Source organism: Bicyclus anynana, chromosome 9 (assembly GCF_947172395.1).
Source record: "Bicyclus anynana chromosome 9, ilBicAnyn1.1, whole genome shotgun sequence".
NCBI lineage: Eukaryota > Metazoa > Arthropoda > Insecta > Lepidoptera > Nymphalidae > Bicyclus > Bicyclus anynana.
This window is the reverse complement of record NC_069091.1, coordinates 3928587-3947610: the sequence shown is the minus strand read 5'-3', so window position 1 is coordinate 3947610 and position 19024 is coordinate 3928587. Positions and strand designations below refer to the sequence as shown.

Below are 19024 nucleotides of genomic sequence, written 5' to 3'. Positions count from 1 at the left end.
TCCCTTATATAGCATCCTTATATTATGACCTAGCCAAACTTATTCATAGATAAATATCATGAAGTAGCTTACTAGTGAAATGCGGAGTGCCAAATGCAATATCTCCTCGATATCGACAGCCTTACCACTAGGATTGCGTATTTTAAAATGCAAGGATAGATTAAGGCGAGTGTTATATAATTATTTGAATAACTTTGTATGAAAATATAAAAAAAAATAGTTTAAAAAATTGTTATTAAGTTTGGCTCCTATGGACTTGTCAACACCTTGAAGTTTGGCGAAATACTCCCGAGCACCCTGTATATGTGCATTAAGAAGAACATTAGTCATGTTTTTTAGGCCGTTTGAAATTCAGCCTTTTGAAGAAGACTGATTAAGTCCATGTTGACAATGGCACATACCTACCTCCGTTCATAGAACAATTTGCATACAAAAAACGTACATTATCTCGCTCAAGTCGCTTACTACACTAGGATTCACTGTCTCTTGGTCTAAGATCACGGAAAGCCTAACCCTGAATAGACCTACAATATCCCTTACCTAACATTGCAAAAGATTTCCCCATTTAATGAAAAATGTAGTTTGCTACAAATACAAAAAGCACGTTTACATCTATAGAAAAGTACGAGTAAATCTGTTGACCGGTGCCCTCGGGTGCTTTTCCATCGGCTGGGCTTCGATTAGCCCCATTCAACTCGCCCTAGGCAAGGTCTTTCGAGCTTTTGTCAATGCTTTCAAGCCCGTAAAACGCTATACTGCAAACGAAGATGGCCTGATTTTTTTTTTGGCCATTGTTTCGTAAAAGGTTACGGGATTTCATTCCAATAATGGACACAAATACAATTTATTTTTTATGTTACAAACCTCTTTGTAACATTAGCTTAGATACATTATGTTTATGTACTTTATATATCTAAATTAATTAATTATTATGTGTGTAAGAAACAAAATAAAATAACAAGTGTTAATAAAAAATGGTCTTTTAATTAAATCAACTTCAAGTTAAAAACAATTTTTCTAAATTATACCCTTACCCTAGACTACCATCGTAATACTATTTTAATATAATACAACAATGTAATTGAATTGAACATTAGAAATATTCTAATGTCTATTTATAAGAGCCCCTACACACTAGTGTTACTAACGAACAAGTGTATCGTTTGTATGCTGTTGGGTCCTTAACACCTTCGCTGCGGTACGAGGTCAATTGACCTTGTACGTCTAGCGTGTTCAAGAGTTACGAGATCGATGGACCTCGTACCCAACTAAATTAAGTTTTAGTATGACATCAAACAACCTCGTACCGCCCCAGAGAAAAGTATAGAAAAATCAGTGCCGCAGCGAAAGTGTTAATAAGTCGTAACATCGTCACTTGCAAATTTTGCAAACGCAAAAGCTTTGTTAGAAACGATATCCAGAGCTACAATAATGTTGGAATACAGAATTTCTGACTCGTCGTGACGGATTAGACTTAGAGGAACGTAGGGATCCATAAGATTTGTGAGCTGATTAGAGTCCATCCTGTCCGGTATTGGATCTGCAAGTTCGGGTTACGTATATAAGTTTACTTATACCGGAGTTTACGGCATAGCTTCGAGTAGTATGCTTAATCATTCATGAGATTTTACGCAGCTCTTCCGTCCAATAGTCTATTATAATGAAATCAACTTTGATAAACACTAGTGTAAATGGGCTCTAAGATTATTTTAATCATTACTGCGGAAACTAAACACATTGTGATGGTTCCGATAATATAATACTTGGGTGTTACAGTTAATCTATTCCGAAAAGTCTGTTCGTTTTGTAATTAAATGAAAATTTATTGAAAAAATGATAGAACATGCGCGTTTGTATGTAGACATTGTACTTAAACTGAAGGCTTTATAGAAAACTTCTTCAGTTTACACACCAGCGCGCTGACTGTCAACACCTAATAGCTCAGGTAACCCAGTTAGCTACCCGAATCAAGAATTTTCGTAAATATAAAAGTTGAGCGATTCTGCAAGAGAAGCTACTCACGGAAAATTAACTTTATCCTGGGCTAGAAGCACTAAGTTCAAAGTCAAACAGACCTCCAAAAGTAGTCAAACTATAATAGAAAATGACTTGACTTTACCCAACATTATGACGCGTTGCGTGTTTAAAGTATGTTTCCGCAATAATATTCTCACATTTACCCTGGTACTTAGGATATAATGGATAGCCCTAAACGACACTTGGCACAGATAGATGCCTTTAAATATTATAATTATGGTAATAATAATATTATAGTATTTATTTCGATGTCTTACATCTTTAATTAACGAGATATATAAAACTTTACGGCATTTCGATAACAAAATTTGTTGCACTTCTATGAAATATACTGCAAGACCGATTTAACCTTTTAGTGACTCGTAATTTGGTAAATGGACTGTGTGACGTAATTTATTACAAGAAACTGCATTATCTTAAAAAAAAACTAATACAATGTGATACGTTCTTATTCTGAGGGTAGGTGAAGGCAAAATTAACCTCAGACAATCTTTCATAATAAAATTAATAGTTATAAAAATGTTTGAAAAACTGAACTGTTTCTGGCAATTAATATTTTTGAATGCAGCCACTGTGTTAATGAATACACACAGTACTGTTTGTTTAACTTAGTTATATCGATCTTGTAGTACAATTTATTGTTTATAAGTAATATTATTTACAATAAATATTATTTATCAAATAAATCTCAATGTAACACCGTAAACAGACAGTTCAAGATTTATGGTAGGTAGTTATATATATACTTGGTTGTAATATTTACAATTTTATTTTGAATATTATCGAATAACGTATTCGTATATCGTACTCATATTCCATATTATGTTATATACTACAGATAAGATATTCTGATCACATTCAACATGATTTTTGTTTTAAATTGCTGCCCTAAAAGTATTTTCGTCACAATGGTAATATGAAGATTTTTGTATAGTTTCTTATTTTCCATATAAAAAAATTAAGACAAAGTTAACATTTAGTAGGTCATTTCTTCATTTTTATTTTGCGTATCTCTGCTTACTAGGGCCAGTCGTCTGCAATAGCTTCTATCATTAAAAATAATAATTTCTTCAATGTCATTTTCGTAGTTTATTTGCCGTATATACGAAAAAATATATATGCTAAACTATATGTTAAATATAGATATATATTTTTCTTTGTAAGAATTGAAAATATCAAATAAAAATTTAACGTAATAAGGTGTTTTAGTCAAATGAAATTTCCACGCTTGCACAAGTTACCCCACGTTACTCTCAATATAATAATACAAAAATTCTGAATTCTCGTTTTCATTAAAACTTATTTTATGCCGTTATAATTAAATTATATTACACTTTTTATATCACAAAAATACCTAAATATAATATAACGCTGACAACGCACAGCACAGAGGGGAGTGTTAGGCTTCTTGCACAATGCGCGTTTCCTTGCATGGCGGCTGGTGTTTCCCCTGGAACAATAAATTTAATTAGTTTTTATATACTTACTAGCGGACGCCCGCGGTTTCGTCCGCGTGGAATTTAGTTTTTTCACAAATCCCTCAGGAACCATGGATTTTTCCGGGATAAAAAGTAGTAAAATTATGTCTTAATCCATACTCTAATATATCTAAAAACCAAATTTCAGCGAATTCGGTTCAGTAGTCGAGGCGTGAAAGAGTAACAAACATTCATATCATCAAAATCATCAGTTTTGCCTATGTGTTAATCCAGAATAAAATCTATTTTCATTTACGCCAAATCGCTTCAGTAGTATCGGCGTTAAAGAGTAACAAACATCCAAACAAACATCCAAATATCCATACAAATTTACGCTTTTTTAATATTAGTAGGACTAGTAGGATTCACACCACACAATTTCTAACTGGCAAGACCTATAACGAGTCTGGCACTAATTAATTGCCTTTACGCCTAACATGCAACCGACGACATAATATCTCGTGCACCGCTATTAGTTGATAGAAAAATAGTGGCGGAACCGGATATATCGCTGTCTCATTCATTGCGTAGGGATGAATGACATAGGATTGGGGCCATACCGCCGCTATTGGTCGATATCTATTTCCTTTCACGAGATATGTCGTTGGTCGCATTGTTGTTCCTTTGCTCATACAATTTACAAAGGTGTTAAAAATAATTATGATTTTACTAAAGTGTGCCTGATCGATATGCAAAATTTTAATATTAGTTACCTACATTTTAATCAATCGTGAAATTAATTACAAGCAATATAGAGTAAAATAATGAGCAGAAAAACATTATTAATCCAATAATGAACAGAAATACATTATTAATTGGATAATGTCAAATAACAAAACTATAAATTACTTTATTTATAACGTGAAATTTTAAAAATTCATTTATGTCATAAAACGCATTGTTCAGTAGAAATCTACGCAGATTATTCTTAAAAGTAATTAGGTACATGTTATAACGTCGAAAACAATTTTAATTGACTATTACTCTGCTTACTATTTACTCCGGGCAGCATTTTGATCATAGCGGCCATTTAAATCTTAAAGTTAATACACATAGATGCACACACATAGATATTCCCTATTCCCTCAGTCCCAGAGGCCGTCTAAGGTCACTGCTTACTGAGGAACTGTTTTAAAATTCCTATTCATCCTTACCCATATGCAAGGGTGAATACTGAATAGGAATTCTAAAAGCAATAGCACTCCATCTTAAGCCACGTATTATATACTTAGCTCGCATTCGCTAGAGAGCTTTTTTAACGGACGTTAAAAAAGCAACGTTGAAATACAATTCCCAAATTTATGTTCATATGGCAACGTTTTAAAAACACGACGCATTTTATGGAGCATTGTTGCATTTTCAATTTTGGGCGTTGGAAATAAACCATGAATTAAATTAAGGACTTTATAAAAGCGCCAACGTTGTGTTTTAACGTATCGCTTTTAACCTCTCGTGCGAATGAGGACTATATATCAGGTTAAACCACTTGACTCCTAAATGTCTCTCGTATCCGTTACGTGACATATAAAAAAATGTAAAGTAAACTTAGGGCAATAGGCGAGGACAGTATCATGCTCCGCGCGATAGAGGAATATAAAGATTTTTTAAATAGCTCACAACGGTAGATTAAAACCGCATTCCCTGACTGTCGGCTTCTTCAACGCAGACGGGCTTTTCGATAAAATACTCGCGGGCAGCGAATGGTTAAAGTCAAGCGTATTTCTGTCATACAAAAATGTATAACATCCTACAAGCACTGCTTACCCTGCAGACACATTTAGAGTCTTTACTTTAAATAAAGTTTGAATGAGAGAAATTTGAATATTGAACAAATTGGACCTACGTTATATGCTTAAATCTCTCTCTAATCAAAACTTTATGTATGCCACTTGCTTACAAGCGATTAGTCGGAAAGCCTAGAAAGAGGGACAGCCTAGCATACCCCAGCGCAAAGTGCATACCATTGCATGCTGGTGTATACTGGTAGGTAGGCCATTATATTAAAAATATCGTTACAGAATAGCCTATCTGATCCGCATCGTATGTATCGGACGCATTGCATCAAACGTATTTTTAATTTTACGATAAAAAAATCCGTTGCGATCTGTACAATGCGGATCAGTGAGTTTCTATGACTTTCTATACAAAGAATACTAAAATCAGTTTGATGCGATCCGATGCGTACAATGCGGATCAGCTAGGCTATTCTGTAACGATTAACTTTAATACTCGCAGGTGCGAGTTTCGAATTCACCTCTATCTCTCTCTGTTTAACACGGCACTATAAAATGAGAAGAATAGCTGCGAATGCGAAACTCGCACTTGCGAGTTATACAAAACATCGTTAGACACGCCTGCCGTTTATGAGTGGTCTCTGATTTTAATAATAAGGCCAAAGGCTTACACTATTTTAGTTTCCACGCTTTAATAATTCAGGTAATTTCGTAAGAATGGAGTGATTATTTTTATCAACGTACTTCAAAGGCTGAGTTTTTCATATAAAAATTCAATTAACATTCCGTTTCTGAAATTTATTTGACTAAAAATGGCAATAAAGATAGTTTAATTACCTGACCGCAGAGTAAACAAGCTTTCAGAAGCAGTACCACGTGAAAGCTAATAATAAACCACTTTTAAACAGTAAAACGCCGGCCAACGTATTAAATGAAATATGAAACAAAGTTTCATTAAGGTGTAATAACACGCTGCGACGAAATTAATTTCATTTTTATGAAATTCAGTCACGAATTTTATTATTTAGTTCACTTTGTGTCACACAGCTAATCTTTTAGGGAAATTAAGTGTGTCTTACATAAATAACAAACATTGACTTAGTTGTTGACAACTTAGTTACCGTTTTATGTTTCTGTATTTAGTTTAATAGTAAATTACAAAAGTGCTGTTTTCGTTTTATAACAATTTGTCTGATTAAATGAGAATTATAAACTAAATAATAAACTAACTAAAAAGAAGGTTAGATACAACAAAGTTAAGGTTTGGTTTTTGTATACGTAAAATAATTTTTCTAGCTATTAAATTAATAAAGAATCTCGCGATCACCGATGCTTGTTAAAATATTTATGTTAAGTTACGTAATAAATAAAATTATTGTTAAGTTAAGTTAATTAAGTTTATAAGTCTTTGCAGGACTTATAAACTTAATTAACTAACTTATAAACTTAATTAACTTAATTAACAGGACCGTTAACTGTCAAAATATTTCAGTTCGATGGCGTCGCTGAATTTCCTATTAAAATAGAACTAACGCAACAAATAATATTTTGCGATGCGTTGAATTTAATGCATACATTTTCCTTCAAATATCATATTGTGAGTTCACATTTCCTATTCTATTTTCATTTTTGGATATATTGCGAGAAAATCTCCGTACTTCTACGGAACGGGAGTGGCAGTTTTAAATTTTGAATCTAATAAAACCATCTTTTGAAATGGAATATCGGTATGTATTTTTACTCGCACAAAAGGGAGTGCAGCTACTTCGCTGTTCTTTTATAAGCCATATTATTATATATAGTAAGGCAAGCAATGCAAACAATAGTATTTTGAACATCGCAGCTAAGTATTTAAATGCTAACTATGAAGAATTTCCATTCAAAATCAAAATTCATTTATTTCAAGTACGCTTAGTTTACAAGCACTTTTGAAACTTACCTATTTAAATTCCGTTTATTTGTCAGATAATTAACAAAGTAACTGAGTGAATTTTACCTGTACCTTTTACTGACAGTGTGTTCGTCAAGCATTTGATGTCTATGTGCGTATTACCTGCACCTATGATGGTGATGTTTTGACTTTCGACTAAAGTTGTAAGTATGACTTCCCAGTGGACAGGTAAAAATCACCATAAAGCGCGTAGCTTGCACCAGCGTACTTTATTGATATTTTGGGTAATGGTCGCCATTGACGCTCAATTATTCTCAATTATTCTCACGTTTCTGAAAAGCAAACGGCAGCACCCATGCGGCATACTATACAAGTCATGTACGCAGTGACCAACACACGATCAATTATAGTCGTGGGTGCTACAGAAACGTGAGAATAATTGACCGTTTGTGGCTAGCGTAAGACTCACCAGTAAGTACGTAAACGCTTGCTATAGCCGACAGTGCGTTGTTGGGCACGCACTGGTAGGCGCCCGCTCCAAACGTATGTATTGCTTGCACCAACAGTCTACTGCTACTGTGTATGCAGGTAAAACTTACCCGTAAGCAATTAAAACTCACCAGTTGGTATGTGAACATGTGCCGTAGCCGTCAGCGCATTGTCAGGGACGCACTGGTAGGCGCCCGCGTCGGATGTGCTCGCTGCTTACACCAACACTCTGTTGCTACTGTGTATACAGGTAAAACTCACCAGTTAGTACGTGAACGCGCGCCGTAGCCGTCAACGCATTGTCAGGGACGCACTGGTAGGCGCCCGCGTCGGATGTGCGCGCTGCTTGCACCAACAGTCTACTGCTACTGTGTATGCAGGTAAAACTTACTAGTAAGCAGGTAAAACTCACCAGTTAGTACGTGAACGCGCGCCGTAGCCGTCAACGCATTGTCAGGGACGCACTGGTAGGCGCCCGCGTCGGATGTGCGCGCTGCTTGTACCAACAGTCTACTGCTACTGTGGATCCCCTTCTCTGTGACCAGCGATATGCCACCGCGGGTAGAGTCGAAGTTTATCGTCTGTGTGTAAAATTCAAATACTTTAATAATTAGAAAGGCACACAAACTACACATTTTCAAATTAATTACACTTTTTATTGCCTGTTAAATTTAGACCAATACGCCTAAATTTAACCTTTGTTATATTACCTACAAATTATGAAAATCATAAGTAAGCCAACTAACTGTATTCATTAAGAAAATATTGTTCGGTAACATCCCGGTTAAAATGTTGTATGTACGTTCCTTATACAAAAAAGGTAACAGGGACTTAGTAATGTGGGTTAGTAGGTTAGTGTGATAATGTCTCCGTAAGTATCGACCATAACTTTCATAAGTAATAAGTTAAAAATCGTGGACGTGAGCATGTAGGGTCAGTACTATACATGCTCTTCGAAGCACGGGAGTGTCCCACCAACAGGCAACACGATATATAAAGCGCAATACCTATTGACAGAAGACCACTTTGGAAATACATCACTACGACTTTGTAAAAGGAATTATTTTGTTACTAGCGGACGCCTGCGACTTCATTGACGTAAAATTCTGTTCTACGCAAACTCCGAATCATGGATTTTATCACGAAAATAAGTGTTTTAAGCCTATGTGCTAATCCATATTCAAGGCATATTTATAGTTCAGAATCATTTGGCTCGATGCATCCACTCGCACACTCACGCACACAATCTTTCGCATCTTTACAATTCAGCTGTTATGTGATTTGCCAAGTCAAGTCAACTATCTTTATTTATTTTTTGGATTGAAGTAACAAAATGTCAAAATGTGTGAAATATGACATGATATTAAACAACGAAGTTAGTTTTGCAAAGTTTGCGTGCTGTCAGGCATTATCACGGCACAGGCAGAGTTATGAACAGCGCTGCATATTCATGGTTTTGAGTTTTGCATACGATGACACTGGGATTCTAAACTTTGGTAATAATTGGAAACTCAAGTTAACCTCGAAATTACACTGATATTAATTTAAGCAAGTTTTATTTCAAGAAAGTATCACTTGAAATGATTTATGTAAAGGGCATCACGTGAAATTCTGAGTAAAACTTTTTAGAGTTAAAAAAAAGCCTTTAATAAAGTGTATATTTTAAGGTATACGAGTAAGTAATGTGCACCAAAAATATAAAAGTAAAAGATTTTTTGAATTTTAAGTTCACATTCAGAAAATGGCAATAAAAACACTTTCTTGTATCGTATCGTATCGTTCAGTCTTATAAAATAAATAATATGATAAAAATATAATATTAATGTAAAAAGTATTTATTAACTAAGCCGTTGTAAACGAGTTAACATAAAAGTTCTTTATGTAATTAGGTACCTAAGTTTAAAATTCGTAGCAAAGCAAAACAAGTAACTTTGGGCCTTACAGTTTATCCCCCCAAGTATCAACTAAGTAAAACCAAGATACTGTAGTATACCGAAGCCTATAGATAGGCTAAGAGCTGGTGAATGTATTCTCATAGCATAGTTATATATGTTAATATTATAAATGGTATTTTTTTCATTGAATGGCTGCATTCCTGGTGTTACGTGAAAACAGAGTCTAAGATGAGAATCAGCTAAGTAACAATTGGTATTAATTTTATTTGTACCATTATTTGTACCATTTTCTTGGTTGAATTAAACGTTACATCGTAGTGGATTGTTAAGTCTCTTAACAGTATGTCTTTGCATTGTTTTGATAGTTAATCATCGATACAAATAAAAAAGTAAGCTAGTCGCAGTTGCAGCCTACCACCAATCCTTACTACCTTAAACAGTAAAGCAAATAAACCAATTACTAGATTTGACTGCGCCCGTGCGCCGCGTGCCGGTTTTTTCAAGCACAAAGGCCCAATCAAATACGATAACTTTCAATTAGTTAGTAATGTATTTTTATGTTGTTCTAAACAAATAAAGCAAACGTAGTTAGAGCATTGAATTACAGTCTCAACTTGTTGCAAACTATGAATAGCCAGTTAGCTTAAAATAATATATATTGGTGATAAAATGGTTCAGTTTATTATGTTGTGATGTCAGAATTAAAATGAAATATATTTTGACTTACAACGGTACGCCTATCAGTTGTCTATTTATTAATTGTCTACGTCGTTACCGTAAGCTTACGCAAACACAGCAGCGTGAGAATGTCAAAATGGAATACGAGTCCCTTTTCTATCAATCTCAAGATAAAAGCGAGAAAAATACCGTTTAAAAAATTAAAACATCAAAGAATCGTCTTTGTGGATCAACGTAGTACCTCACTCAAAAGCCCTCTGTTGGATCCGGAGGAAAAGCCTGTTTATTACTTTCAATATTAAAAGTTTCCTCTAGGGGATTATAAACACTCAAGTACTAGTCCTCAATATAGGGAAATATTTACCCACTTACTCAAAGTCCGTAAAATATTTTAAGATGATAAGTTTTTCTCTAGAATGAATTCTAATAATTTAATATTCGATTGATGGAGTTATATCGAGCATTCACTTAATCTAACAATGCACATAAATGTAAGCATTGACTTAATTTACGCGGTTCAACTTAATTGATTAAAATAATAAATCTTAAAATCTCGATTACTCTTTTTGACTATCGCTTGTAAAGCAAAATTATATGGATCACCTTAGTAGTATTTTTTTAAGAAAACTCTCTTTCATCGTATAACTCGTATTTTAAGAGTACCTAAAAATTTTTATAAAGTTCCCATTTTTGGCTTAAATTATTACTTAAAGCAGATTAAATATGTACGCAAAACTTATAATTTGTTGAAGATAATCTGTTTCAAAATACTAAATTTTGAAACAGATTAAGTTAAGGTTAAGTTTCAAAAACTATACAAATTACGGTTAAATTGCAAAAACTATACAAACAAACATTGTACGTTTAAAGCAAACCACACATACACACTCGTTTAGTCTACACTGAAAAGTGAAAGAAAATTATTTCTTGTGCTGCCAGGTAAAAATAATACCTACGAATATCTCTATATATGCATTTTTCTATTACAGCTGCTTTGTCAAATAGATTTTTAGAGAATTGATTGCAGGAATAAATGGTTTACTCACTCTTGGACTAATAAACTTGTAGTCGTGGCGTATCGGGGAAAATGGAATACCTAATGGCGGGCCCAGAGGGTATTGTGAAAGCATCGAATTTACAGGCCATTTGCTACTCCTACGAACACAATCGTGTGATCGACTTCCGAGTTTAAATGTACCTAAACCAAACATGTGTCCCTTATTGACAAATACTCCCATGTTCAGTTTGATTAGGGATGTCCAACTAGGAAAATGATGTACTTTACATATTGGTGAGTCTTCATACATGGTTATTGGAAGCTTGGGTCGACTAAACTTTTGACATCATCAGTATTTGTGATAGCGTTGTAAAAATAAATAGAATGTCGATCGGGCCTGTGGACAGTAATAATCCATCCATCCATCCATCCATCCATCACCTTACATATTAGTGAGTGAAGAAAGGACTACATGGTTATTGGAAGCTTGGGTCGACTAAACTTTTGACATCCTCATTATTTGTGACAGCGTTGTAAAAAGAAATAGAATGTTGATCGGGCATGTAGTCAGTAATAATCCATCCATCCATCCATCACTTTACATATTGGTGAGTGAAGAAAAGAATACATAGTTATTGGAAGCTTGGGTCGACTAAATTTTTGACATCATCATTATTTGTGACAGCGTTGTTAAAATAAATAGAATGTCGATCGGGCCTGTGGTCAGTAATAATCCATCCATCCATCCATCCATCACCTTACACGTTGGTGAGTGAAGAAAGGACTACATGGTTATTGGAAGCTTGGGTCGACTAAACTTTTGTCATCATAATTATTTGTGACAGCGTTGTAAAAATAAATAGAATGATGATCGGGCATGTGATCAGTAATAATCCAAAATCCCAGCATATATCGTCGTCTGGGAATCCTCTATAAAAAGAGTTGTTTGTACACGTAAAGTTGATAAAGAATCTTCGAGTCGTAACTATCGTACTAAAAATTACGTGAAGCAATGTAGAACCTAGGTCATACTTTCCGCGTACCTAATACAAATAGTAAAATAAAAGAAAATAGCACAAGAAGGTCATTTCACAAAATAAGAGCCTAATTTCTAGCTTCAACGGCTAGATCTAAATTCAACGGGTAGTAGGTTCGATCCTTATCTGGCGTATCAGTTTCTAACATTAATTTAATTAGAAGGGAGACCGAAATATTACATGGAAAGACAAGCCAAATTTTTATGTTAAATGAAACTACATATTTAAATACGTTCAAGTATTTGCCGTTACTTATTTGCATTTCGCAAGTCTTGGACCTTCATGCCCGGCATCGCTTCACATATTTTTCACAATAAACATTAATAACACAGCGGGGAATGTGAAATGAGAGCCATTTCAGACCCATTCTTACATTTTTTCTTTAAATCTTAAAAATGTTATGAATACAAAAAAATTCGACGTAACATTTCGTTCAAATGAGATACAAATAACATTTTTACGTGGAATACGAATATTTCAATTGTCATTATGGTATTTCATCAACGTAATGACATTTGTTTTTTGTGTACTATACCTATATACATTAAGATATAGGAGGGTTACATTATATATTTTATTCTTCTTTTTCGAATATTGCGTTACTAATGACGGAAAGAAGTACAGATGCACATCATCATTATCCTTCATTATTAACCCATATTATTCTCACTGCTGAGCTCGAATCTTCTCTCAGACTGAGAGGGGTTAGGCCAATAGTCCACCACGCTGGCCCAACGCGGATTAGCAGACACACACGCAGAGAATTGACAAAATTCTATGGTTTCCTCACGATGTTTTTCCTTCGCCGTTTGAGACACGTGATATTTAATTTCTTAAAGTGCACACAACTGAAAAGTTGGAGGTATGCCCTGGATCGGATTCGAACCAACACTCTCCGGAATCAGAGACAGAGGTCATACTCACTGGGCTCTCATGGCTCAATGCACATAATACACCTACAAATGTCTATACAAACAACGTTAGTTAGTAAAGATGTCGTCATCTTAAACAACGGTCAGTGTCTTTATACAAATAAACTACTTCACGCGTAAGCTATGTTAGTAAAAGTAGTAAACTACGAGTATAATTATGAACGAAAGTCTTTACTTTCCTTATTTGCTTTCTTTCATATGGTTATAAAAGTTTCTCTTTTCTTTTTCTCGTATGGTAGTAAAGCCAAACTCGTAAACTCACTGGCGCATTATAGCCAGTCTTGTCATTTATTACATCTAATTAGATCGACATAATTCAGTATAAACTACCAAAACACAGGCAAGCTTGTTTACCGTAAAAAAATGTCATTTTTACCTGACTCTTACTTCCCAATATATTAGATCATCAACAGATTTTTTATTCACATTTTAAAAATTTTAACAATGTTGGTATAAAAATAAGATACAAAAACACTATTAAAAATTTATAAAACATCCAATCACTTTGCTAATAACTTTTGTGAGTTTCCATACTTTGGCTTACGTTGAGAAGCTTGACTTATGTGCCCCGCCCATTGCCACTTTGGCTTTGCGACACGTGGAACAGCCCCTTATATAAGAGAATATTCTCCTGCATTGGCCAATAAGATAATCCTTATGATGAGACAATTAAAAGAATGTAGTTTTGACGGCCTCAGTGGTATGCTAGGTGGATTTACATGACAGAGGTCCTGGGTCCGATTCCCAGCTCGGCCGATAGAGATTTTCTCAATTGGTCCATGTCCCTATCAGCCTGGAGGCTTCGGCCGTGGCTAGTTACCAACCTACCGACAAAGACGTACCGCCAAGCGATTTAGACACAGGAAGGGGTGTGGATTTTCATCCTCCTCCAAACAAATTATCCCATTTCCATCTCAGATTACATCATCATTTACCATCAGATGAGATTATAGTCAAGGGCTTACTTGTAAAGAATAAAAAAAAAGTTAAAATATTATAGAAAGCCTGCTAAAGACGTGTAATATCGTGATCAATTTACCTTTCCTCTATGCGTCCAGTTGATGGTACTAGGCGGTTCAGGTGTATGCCTCACTATGCATGTGAGGTTTATTGTGGAGCCGGCGTAGATGAATAGGTCTGGGCCGCCCATTATTTCTGTTTCTGGTTCTGTTGGGCAAAAATATAATACTTCATAAGCCTCAATAGCTCAACGGTAAGAGCGGTCGGACTCATCACTGAGGGGTGGTAATTCGATCTCCGCCCCATTGGTCTATTGTACCCCTCCTAATACAGTCTTTCCCGACTAGTGGAGGAGGAATGGGAATATTGGTCATATTTAAAAGTTATGACAAATATTATTTAAAAAAATACAGTTTTTGTTAGAGTTTGATTAATTAAAGAGACTGAAAATGCCCGGCAAATTTAAAAACACTTCGTAAGGAATTTCTAAAATTATATTGCAAATATTGGAATGACTCACTTTGATACATGCATTTTTTTTTCTAGCAATGTAAATACACACATTCGTTATTTTAACAAATATTTTAAGATTTATTTAGGTAATAAGTCTACTATTTTAAGCAGTCAAGTTCTAACGAAATTAATATTACTTATATTAAATTTGATATGTTTCAACTACCCTACTTTTAAGTATTTACGCAACTACGCCAGGAAAAATAGGATTTAATAAATTAGGATTTTTTTTTTTTTTTTTATTACTTACAAGTTAGCCCTTGACTACAATCTCACCTGATGGTAAGTGATGATGCAGTCTAAGGTGGAAGCGGACTAACTTGTTAGGAGGAGGATGAAAATCCACACCCCTTTCGGTTTCTACACGACATCGTACCGGAACGCTAAATCGCTTGGCGGTACGTCTTTGCCGGTAGGGTGGTAACTAGCCACGGCCGAAGCCTCCCACCAGCCAGACCTGGACAAATTAAGAAAATCTCAATCTGCCCAGCCGGGGATCGAACCCAGGACCTCCGTCTTGTAAATTCACCGCGCATACCACTGCGCCGCGGAGGCCGTCAAATTGTAATATGTTTACAACTTCGTGATTTTTGTTATATTGGAAACTAGGAAAGTAGTTCCCGAATCTCGCACATAACCCAATAATGAAGGCCTTTTACTTTAACAGTCAATAGAGATTTTCTATTGGGGTAAGTGGAAGCAAATATTCTTTGTTAGATTATCTCTTTGACATCGTTTGGAGGTAAATACATTATTTGGTCATTCATTCTTTGGTTGGTTTTGTCAGGAGAACAAGTCAAATAATAGGAATTTCTTCTCATTTCTATTTTCAAATTTTGTAAATCAATCACAGATATTTTATTTCACTATTATGTAATCTGAGGCTTTGTAAAATGTGCATGTAATATCACTCTTATAACCAGAATACAGCAAATAGTCAGGTATAAAGATCTCTAGTGTTATAAATCATATATTAAGTATAGATATTATATCGTCATCATCATCAACAACAATTCATGTGCGGCTCACTGTTGAGCACGAGTCTTCTCTCCGTATGAGGGAAGTTAGGCCAATAGTCTACCACGCTGGCCCAATGCGGAATTGGCAGACTTCGGACATGTAGAGAATTAAGAAAACACTTAGGTTTAGGTATGCAGGTATCCTCATGATGTTTTCCCTTCACCGTTTGAGGCACGTGATATTTAATTTTTTCAAATGCACATAACTTGAAAGTTGGAGCATGTGCCGAATTTGAAGGTATCCCTTCCGAATAGAAGGCAGAGGTCATATCCACTGCGCTATCACGGCTCTTGTACTTGTATTACATTTACTGCATAATTTTGTCAACCAACGACATTATGGAATCAACAGAATAAAACTGTCATAAAAATAGAATTGTGATGAACTGAATTAATTAGAATGAAATATTCGGTACTATACACCAGAAATGAAATGATAAACTAAAACAAATTCTACGTATAATTCTTGTATATTTGTCATAGAACAGACTGGTTTTCCTGGAATTTATTTTTTGAATATCTGTGCAAAAACGGAAAATAAAAGAAAGAAAATGTATTTTCATCAGGCGGTGAATAGAACAACCACTTCCTATATTAGTTACGTTAGTGTATTGTTGCTCAAGGAAACTCCTGTTCCAGGTTTTATCTCTTTACAAAGGCACTATTTTTAAAGACTGACAGCATAATGTAATATTTCTAAAAGCAGGACAAAGTTTTACTCTGTTTATTGGCGTTGGCTTTCCACTTACTATCCTTAACTACTAGTGATTTGACTTAACTACTAGTGACTTAATTGTGATAGCCCGCGATAGTCGTGATAACTAGTGAATATGACCTCTGCAAGAGCCGTGATAGCCCAGTGGATATGACCTCTGCCTCCGATTCCGGAGAGTGTGGGTTCGAATCCGGTTGTGTACATTTTAAGAAATAAAATATCACAAGTCTCAAACGGTGAAGGAAAACATTGTGAGAAAACCTTAACCTAACCAGAGAATTTTCTAAATCCTCTGCGTGTGTGAAGTCTACCAATCCGCATTGGGCCAGCGTGGTGGACTATTGGCCTAACCCCTCTCATTCTGAGAGGAGACACGAGCTCAGCAGTGAGCCGAATATGGGTTGATGTATTATTTATTTATGACCTCTTCTGGAAGTTTTGAGTTATGTGCATTTTAACAAATCATCACGTGTTTTTTTTTAAAAGACAAGACAGTTTGGTTATAATTATGGTTAGAATCGTCACATATAAAGACGTTAAGAATTTGCATTTTTAATCAATTGGGACCATTCCTGAAGAAAACTGAAATCTACAAAAAAGTTTACTTACCTACTATATTAAGATACACCGCGTGACCGATAGGTGGCGTGGTAGATATCTGGCACTCGTATTGCCCGGAGTCTCTCTTCTGTGGACTCCTGATCTTCAGCGCCCACTCCTCGGAGCGCGGCTTGTGTTGCGCTTCGAAGCGTTGGTCCGAAGTGTACGTATACCGACCCACTGTCAGTAGGTGGATGTCACGGTGTCGTACCCAGGACACCTGCACAAATATTTTTTCTAATTTAATTATTATCATCATTAAAAACCCGTATTCCCCTTACTGTTGAGCACCAGTCTTATCTCAGAATGAGAGGGGTTAGGTTAACAATCCACCACGCTGTCCCAAAGCGGATTGAAAGAAGAAAGAAAATAAAATCCTATCCTACTAATATTATAAATGCGATAGTTTGTATGAATGTTTGGATGTATGTTTAGATGTTTGGATGTTTGTTACTCTTTACCGCCGATACTACTGAAGCAATTTGGCTAAAATTTGGAATGGAAATGGATTTTACTCTGGATTAACACATAGGCTACTTTTTATCCCGAAAAAATCCATGGTTTCCCGAGATTTGCGAAAACTGATGACTTTAATGATATGAATGTTTGTTACTCTTTCACGCCTCGACTACTTAAACGAATTAGTTGAAATTTGGTACTGAGATATATTATAGCCTGGATTAACACATAGGCTACATTTTATCCCGGAAAAATCCATGGTTCCCGAGGAATTTGTGAAAAACTAAATTGGCGCGGACGAAGTTGCGGGCGTCCGCTAGTTCATATCTAAAAGTTAAAGACAATCAGTACCCTATCCTTATGACAGCATGTCTGTCTGTAACCCTTAAAAAGAAAAAATGTACAGCTCAGCATATGCCGTGCACTACGTACAAGCATAGTTAATACACGGCGCTGATTTTCAGCTGAGTAAAAAAATTCTAACATTTTCGGCAAGCCGAAACAATATAAACAATTTTCAATGTCAAAATCTGTAGTTAGTTCTCCATAGCTTCAAGCGAAAATGGATATACCTAAATTTCATTTTATCTAATCTATCAAATCTAATAGCTGAGGCTTTCCGACCTTTATTAAAAAGGCTTCACCTAAGCGTTTGTACAAAAATACGTTTCAACTAGCTAAGGAAAATAATACAGGGATACAGGGTACTTATAATAACAATCCTTGTTATTTATGAGAGTACTGAGCACTTAATCTTTGTAGGCAAATGGATGTAATAATACGGAGGCGGGCAACGATCATCTTTGATCATACTAGTTATGATCAAAGAGAATATCTATGTAAATAACAATAGTTATTGAGGCCTAAGATAAGCAAAGTTTTATTTTTACCTTAAAGTTGATATTGAAAATTATTATTTTTGATTAATAATTATTTGATGTACATAACACAAAAAAAAATCTGGTGTATTTATGAAAATAGTACATTCTGTCTTTTAATGGAGAAGACAATTATTAGGGCACAATAGTTTTCCACAAGAACCTATCTTTTCTCACAAATCCGCAACTATCCTTTACGTTTCTTCTATACAAAATACAAACATACTTCAACAAAGTATGGAGGTACGGCAAAACGCTTCAGGCAAAACATAAGCGCAGGATAAGAAATTAATATATAACAAAATACGTTTTCTACTTGAGGAACCATTAAACCTGCTATCTTCCAAAGTTACCACAGTTCGTAATTGTGTTATGTTTTGCCTTGGCAGAGGCACTACTGTACCTTATACCTATATAGTAGAAAATGCCGGTAGTTCAATATTAAAAAATAATAACTGACATTAATGTTGTATCTGTCTGTTTCTAATCTAGATTTTCACGATATCATACAAACAATCGAATTACTGTAATTATTTATATAAACATTTCATTAAATGAAAAGAAAATAACATTTCGAGTAATTACTCAATTCCCTACAAGTTGTACTATGAAATTAGACTAAAGCCCCTTTTCTGTGGAATACATAAAGCCCACAAGGTGGCGTAGCATGCACAGCTGTCATGTGACTACGTCGTAGCGCCGTCGTAGCAGCG

The 19024-nt window shown here is 35.1% G+C and overlaps 1 protein-coding gene across 1 annotated transcript in view; it reads right to left on the bottom strand.

The window, feature by feature from the left end:
• Positions 1-964: 964 nt before the first annotated feature.
• Positions 965-19024, bottom strand: part of LOC112050184 (zwei Ig domain protein zig-8-like) — a 78137-nt gene continuing 60077 nt past the window's right edge. The window contains exons 4-7 of the mRNA XM_024088377.2: positions 16984-17194; positions 14207-14334; positions 7890-8209; positions 965-3487 (exon numbers count right to left, since the gene is read on the bottom strand). Coding sequence (XP_023944145.1) covers positions 7994-8209; positions 14207-14334; positions 16984-17194 — 555 coding nt within the window. The 3' untranslated portion in view covers positions 965-3487; positions 7890-7993. The remainder of the gene's footprint in view (positions 3488-7889; positions 8210-14206; positions 14335-16983; positions 17195-19024) is intronic.